Source organism: Phalangium opilio, unplaced genomic scaffold (genome assembly GCF_054372755.1).
Source record: "Phalangium opilio isolate 3A_F unplaced genomic scaffold, DU_Popi_V2 ptg000002l_1, whole genome shotgun sequence".
In the NCBI taxonomy this organism is placed as follows: Eukaryota; Metazoa; Arthropoda; class Arachnida; order Opiliones; family Phalangiidae; genus Phalangium; species Phalangium opilio.
Window position 1 is genome coordinate 7,545,674 of NW_028324144.1, and position 7,215 is coordinate 7,552,888.

Here is a 7,215-nt window from a genome sequence, read left to right on the forward strand (position 1 = left end):
AACAAGGCGGTGGCACAGGGAAAATGACCAGTTTAAAAATTAAATCGGAGGGGAGTCAGTGGTCCACAGGACCACTAAGAAAATTCAAGGGTTTCCAGAGTCCAGACATTAGCTAATATATTGTAAATTTGTAATTATCCACTTTTTCAATTTAGCAGACGACGCGCCCTGGTCAGTAGTCATGGACCAGTTTATTTATTCCAGGCCAGAGGGGTCGCTAGCCCAATGTCCAGTTTAAAAAAAGAGTGTCACCCCCCCCCCCGGGTAGAAATAGGCGGAAGCCTATTCCTACCCTAGGTGAAAATAGCGTAGAGGCTATATCCACCCTACCACGTGACTAAGATTTTTATTTCCACCCTACCATGTGACTAAGTCTAAGACTGACCCTTGTTCATAGATATAGTAAAACTATAAAGGGTCTAGATCCACTTCGCTGGCTTAGGCTTAACCAAAAAAACGTGGAAGGGGCAACGAGCAGACAGCCGCTATTTTCTGGGGGTAGCCGTATAAAACGCCATCTATCGGGAACTTTCGAAACTAAATTAAGGGATGAGCTTAGAGTAGTGGCACTCTATGTTAACCCCCTATAGGGCATAATAAGTCAAACCCTCGGAGATGCCATTACTCCATTTTATACGAGCTAAGAGCAGAAAAACGTATTTTATAAATTTTACACCTGTAAAATCGTTTAAAAAACACTTGGAACTTGTATTTCTACTTACTTTCGAGGAAATACCACCGTTTTCTGAAGGTAAGAGTCTTTTTTTTATACATTTATTAGTAATAAAAACATTTAAGGCGAGCTAAGCCTTGGTCATGGCCATAATGTAGATTTGATTTGCATATAGAGAAAAGAGGCTGTACTTTTGTGACTTGGAAAATTTATTTTTTAGGCTTTTCGAACATTTCTATGGCAAAATGAGGTAGGCCTAGGAGACTAATGAAATATTTAGAGGATAATTTTGGAAGCAAGGTATCATTGATGAATTGGTTGTCTTTCACTATCATCAAGATTTCGATGTTATCGGGTGGCACAAATACTGCCCAAAAGCATACGGGTACGTTACACACGAAAAGCTGACCCTGAATCTGATGATAGACGTTCCAGTTCATCCGTTTCTTATAATAATAATAATAATAATCTAAGCTTTTGTCTATGAAGGGATATCCACACTAAGCCTGTGGCTTGTTTACAGGTGGGTCCCTTTACAATGCATAGAGGGGTGGTGGCTAGCCCCTGTGCCATAGCTAACCTACAGCGCCCTATACTAACTATTACCGTTAACCTCTGCAAGTTTTGATGGAAAGGAGAAACCGGGTTAGACCGCGGAGGAAAACTCCTTTTAACAAGCGGGGAGAGAACTTGCAAACTCTACGCAGAAGGATTCGTTCCCAGATTTTCACCCGGTGCCACAGTCCGGGATCGAACCTAGGATCCTCTTGCTGCGAGGCGAAAGCGCTAACCGCTACGCCACCCCACTTCGTCAATGTAAAGGTAGAAGTTACCCGAAGCTGCTTTTCCTCTGATAGTTTCTTTATTCTTGAAAATAGTGTAAGGGCATTTGATCTCCACTAAGTACAGCTGGTCCTCAACCAGTATAAGGCAATCGGGGCTTGCCCCAAGGAATCAAAATTGTGGATTAACAATCAAACCCACAGAGGTGTGATACTGGGTATTGATGTGTTGCCTGAATATTTGAAAAAGCAGCGGGTTCATGCTTCAATCCATGATCAAAGGACAACGCTCCCATTTCTTCTAATGCTTCAGATTGTTGCTCGAGAGTCAAATTACGGAGAGTCAGTTTAGGGATAATTTCATCGGTTACATTAATTTGATCTCCAAATTAGGATGGAATCGCGAACCGTACGGTTTGAGCGCTCTACGTAGTCTCTTTCCAGTGGTGGGAAAGAAATCTGAATTTGTAAAATGTTTTGAACAAATCCGTAAACTGGAGATATCAGTGGACAGAGGTCCTACAGCTGTTGTTATAGAATTAATCCACTTCTTTCTAGTGGCAGTCTCTTTCGGAAAGTTGTGGTAAGAAAGAAAACGTTCTTTACACCTACAGTTTGAACGCAGCAAACATGAGTTGAAGCCATGATTGTTACATAAATAAGTAAATAAAAACGTTTATGTTATATTTTGTTTTATGCCTTTAAATATAGAGACACACACTTAACAAAGTTTGTTATGGTGGGCATCATTATCGACTCTTATTTTAAGAATATGTAACAGTTTAATGTCCGGATATTTAAATATCAGTACCTTAAAACGTTGCTAACGTTTTTTTAACATGATAAAATACCGTTTTTCAACGCTGAAAACAACGCTAATCACTAATCTGCCGTGTTTTACAAGACCAAGGCTTAGCTCGCCTTAAATGTTTTTATTACTAATAAATGTATAAAAAAAGACTCTTACCTTCAGAAAACGGTGGTATTTCCTCGAAAGTAAGTAGAAATACAAGTTCCAAGTGTTTTTTAAACGATTTTACAGGTGTAAAATTTATAAAATACGTTTTTCTGCTCTTAGCTCGTATAAAATGGAGTAATGGCATCTCCGAGGGTTTGACTTATTACGCCCTATAGGGGGTTAACATAGAGTGCCACTACTCTAAGCTCATCCTTTAATTTAGTTTCGAAAGTTCCCGATAGATGGCGTTTTATACGGCTACCCCCAGAAAATAGCGGCTGTCTGCTCGTTGCCCCTTCCACGTCGACCTCCCATTGAATTGTGTATCTACCCTTTTAATATATCTATGCCCTTGTTTTATGTATTTTCAAAAAGTTAGCCATACATTTAAAGATTACGCACTATTTGGAAATTATTACGAGAAGTTTCCAAAACATTTAAATAACGCTAGAAAACCTAAAACAACTTATACCATAAGCTATTTTTGGACACCATAGTTTAACTTTAGACCACGTTAGGATTATTTTGGACACTAATGTCATTTCTGTAAAAACTTGCTTTCATAATTAAAACCATTTAAACTGTTCAAGTTGGGAGAACTTTTGAATACAAAAAAGATCCTTATATGCACATATAATGTTATGGGATGTTTCACTGTTCTGTTGGCAGAGTGTTGAAACATGGAGAAAGGGTTGAAAACACTTTTTTTTATGATGCCAATAGAGTAATGACCCAGTGTATATCAACATCATAGCATCTATATCTTTGCTCATTGTTATCTCCATAGCTATACCAGGGTCCAGTGGGAGGGATACACAAATAGGTCAGAAAATCTCTGGGTCAGGGGCCCAGGGTTGTTTAATACACAGCTTAGCGACCAAAATCAATTAGATTAATCGGAATGTGCAATTTTCTTCGGTTAATAATTGAAAGGGTATTAGGATATTTATTTTATTAGATATGATAAATAAGAAAATACAAAATCCATTTATTTCTCTTTTTGGGTTGTTCTTGAGTTAATGTTATTAAAAAATATACTACCACACTGGTCCCGAGGACTAGTTTAAAAATTATCCTTATTTCCCAGACTGCTCTCAAACAAGGAATGACCAAAATATTCTCGGCCGCATGGCGTGCAGTCTGGGAAATAAGGATATTTTTTAAACTAGTCCTTGGGACCAGTGACCCCCCTAGTGTCCGAAATAATAAACTGGTCTCCGGACTGGTCCCAGGCTTTGTTCTCTTATAGATTTGCAATTAATATAAACAGTAAGCCCCACTTTTTGAATTAAAAAAATAGTCCAAGCAATTAATAAACAGGTTTTGGACCAGAGGAAGTGTGCTATTTCCCAGACTGATGGCGTCACGCGGGAGTGCGGTCACGTGGTAGGGTAGGAATAGTACTCAGACTATTTTCACCCGGGGGGGGGTGATAATAGCGTATAGGCTATTTTCACCCGGGGGGTGAGAATAGCGCGTAGACTATTTCCCTCGCTATTTCCACTCTCTTAAAGAAATCCTTATTTCCCACCCTGGCTGCGCCGCACTTTTCTTTGCCCCCTTAGCGGGTAAAATAGTGTTGCCCGTACCCGTATTGGCGCCTTTTCTTGGTATATGGTTAATTTAGTGTGAGATTTTTGAGCCATATGGGCACGTAACTAATAAAGTTAAGACAAATTATTAAAGTACACAAATTAACTTTAATCAAACAGCCATTTAGTTTTCGCCCGCGGTCCGTTTACAAATAACTGCCATATCACATTGAACGAACGTGAATGAAATCAAAGTTAGTGCGATTGCACAAGTTCAGTAAGTAAAGTTCTTTACAGACAAAAAGTCCTATAGTGTTTAAAAAGCAAGCTACTTCTTACATGGATGAATTCAGTCTCAAGACCAACGATGAAATATATCAGTATGGCCGATCTTCAAGTCTATTGAAACCTTTACCTTGTAAGCTGTAACTCAGAGACTAATTTCTTGGATGCCAGTTTCATAAAAATATAAGAACATAAAGTAGTTACGATCATTTATTGGAATGTTTCGACCGATTAAATTCATAAAAACTGAGAAGCCGGACTCGGATGAGGTGGGTAATTTGGAAACACCTTCAAACGTTGTAGTGAAGTGGCCAATCATCATTAAGAACGATGATGACGAGACTAGCACTTCTAAAGAAGCGGATTCGGTTCATCCCCCAGCGGAAGAAATTACGGAGAATCAGAAACAAAGGAAGTTATCCCCTTTAATGAATGACAGACAATCACACAATGCTGAGAAGCCTTTTAAATGTGACGTCTGTGGCTTGTCGTTTCATTATAATTCATATTTAACAAAGCATAAGGTGAGACACTCATCTGATCGTCCTTTTCAATGTGAACTGTGTCAGAAGGCCTTCAAAGTCAAAATTGACTTGACAAGGCATAAACTCATACACTCGGCCAAACGTCCATTTAAATGTGAAGTGTGTCAGATGACCTTCAAATTGAAACCACATTGGACAGTTCATCAACTCACGCACTCGTCCGAACGCCCATTTAAATGTCAAGTGTGTCAGATGACCTTCAAATCGAAAAAACATTTGACAGGTCATCAGCTCACGCACTCGTCCGAGCGGCCATTTAAATGTCAAGTGTGTCAGATGACCTTCAAATCGAAAAACAATTTGAAGCTTCATCAACTCACGCACTCGTTCAAACGCCCATTTAAATGTGAAGTGGGCCTTTTAATGAATGACAGACAAACACACAATGCTGAGAAGCCTTTTAAATGTGACGTCTGTGGCTTGTCGTTTCATCATAATTCATATTTAACAAAGCATAAGGTGAGACACTCATCTGATCGTCCGTTTCAATGTGAACTGTGTCAGAAGGCCTTCAAAGGCAAAATTGACTTGACAATGCATAAACTCATACATTCGGCCAAACGTCCATTTAAATGTGAAGTGTGTCAGATGACCTTCAAACGGAAAAAGTATTTGACAGTTCATCAACTCACGCACTCGTCCGAACGCCCATTTAAATGTCAAGTGTGTCAGATGACCTTCAAATGGAAAAAACATTTGACAGGTCATCAACTCACGCACTCGTCCGAGCGGCCATTTAAATGTCAAGTGTGTCAGATGACCTTCAAATCGAAAAGACATTTGACAGGTCATCAACTCACGCACTCGTCCGAGCGGCCATTTAAATGTGAAGTGTGCCATATGGCCTTCAAAAGGAAAGATAGTTTGACAATACATCAGCTTACTCACGTGTCCAAATATGATTTGTGTAACTCTACTTATAAATCACACAAATGTTCTGATTGCGATAAAACCTTTAAAAGATTGCACCACCTACAATATCATAAGGCTCTTCATTCTTCCGAGCGACCATTTAAATGCGAAAATTGTGAGCTTTCTTACCAAACTAAACATTTGTTAAACATACACAATAGAGGAGTTCATATGACTTCTAAATCATTGCCATGCGACTTATGTGACGCTAAATTTAAAAACAAAAGCAGTTTAAATCTTCACAAGATTTATGTTCACCAAAACGAAAGGCCCTTTCCTTGTGAACAGTGTGGCAAATTCTTCAAAAGCCCTCACACGTTAAAGAAACATTTAAAAATGGTGCATACTGATGATAGACCGTTCAAATGTACGGAATGCGGTTCGGCCTTCAAATCTGGCTCATATTTGAAAAAACATAAATTGTTACACTGCCGTGCTAAATCTTTCAAGTGTTCTAAGTGTAGTCTGTATTTCAATTCCGAAACATCCCGTCGTGCACACGAGACATCTAATCATTTATATGACAAATACTTCGAAACTTCGCGAAGATATGAAAACTGTTCAAGCACTGATGTGAAACCTGTCATTTACGAGTGTTACATTTGCAAAACCGCGTTTGCAAGTGAACTCGATTTCTGTCAACATAAAGGTAGGACTTGTTCCCTCCAAAACTTCAAACTTCGAGCTTCCCATGTCGTATTGGAAAGGTTATCTCCGAAGCAACTTGCCGAATATGGTGTTTTTTCATATCCACGATTGAGAATCCAGATTGAGGACTTTGTCGTTAAAAAGGAACCATTATAAACACAAGCTGTGGAGTAATGTTTTTGTATACTAGGCCTAAGCATTGGCTCAAATAAAAATACTTCTCATGACATATAAAATTGTAGTCTCGGATGATGCCAGCTAACAAGTTTCATGTCATCCACGTTTCATGCTATCTTGAACTTATTCGAGACTTAATGAAAGGGTTAGCTAACATAACGTTATCCCTTAAATGAATGGCCTTTTTCTAAATGTGAAAGGAAAAATATTAAAAGTAGCCTATACATCTTATTTCAAAATAATTAGCATTTAATTATCCTTAAAAACGAGGACTATCGCGCCACCATTGGTTAACGTCTCTCCGCCTGTGAGAATTCAACCAATCTTGTGGCTGCGTTCAGTAACCGGCATCAAAAACATCGATGACTAAAAGATGACATCGATGTCTTACTGAACGGTTTTTCGCGTCTTTGGGCGTGACGTCATGATTCTCATCGGATGCCCATCAGAAAAATCGGCTATGAGAGGAGGTTTTTTTGATGAGCATCGGATTCATGACGTAAATTTCGTCATTTTGCGCCGCGACAATTAAAATAATGTAGAATTGACAAATATTATCCTTATCGATAATAATACTAAAAAGTAATATATTATTTCGGTAAAAAATGGATTCTGACAGAATTTTGATTTAATTGATAAATTGAAGTACAATATCTTTGTAAATATTTTGGATTTATTATTTAAGCCTCTGCAGTAACGTTAT

The 7,215-nt window shown here is 38.6% G+C and overlaps 1 protein-coding gene and 1 long non-coding RNA gene across 3 annotated transcripts; both read left to right on the top strand.

The window, feature by feature from the left end:
• The first annotated feature begins 410 nt into the window (after nucleotides 1–410).
• LOC149718561 (uncharacterized) lies at nucleotides 411–2,139 on the top strand. Its single transcript, XR_016371754.1, has 3 exons — nucleotides 411–751; nucleotides 849–1,489; nucleotides 1,552–2,139. It is a non-coding gene; the product is annotated as an uncharacterized LOC149718561 (long non-coding RNA).
• A 1,535-nt stretch (nucleotides 2,140–3,674) lies between these two features.
• LOC149718562 (uncharacterized) lies at nucleotides 3,675–6,571 on the top strand. 2 transcript variants are annotated; one of them, XM_089849557.1, is made up of 3 exons: nucleotides 3,675–4,222; nucleotides 4,299–4,499; nucleotides 4,557–6,571. In XM_089849557.1, exons 2-3 carry the CDS (start codon nucleotides 4,449–4,451, stop codon nucleotides 6,489–6,491), a joined length of 1,986 nt encoding a protein of 661 aa, XP_089705683.1. In that variant the 5' UTR covers nucleotides 3,675–4,222; nucleotides 4,299–4,448; the 3' UTR covers nucleotides 6,492–6,571. The 2 variants fall into 2 exon arrangements, with proteins under 2 accessions (XP_089705683.1, XP_089705682.1); XM_089849556.1 differs by having other exon boundaries at nucleotides 3,676–4,023; nucleotides 4,126–4,222; nucleotides 4,299–6,571.
• Nucleotides 6,572–7,215: the final 644 nt, after the last annotated feature.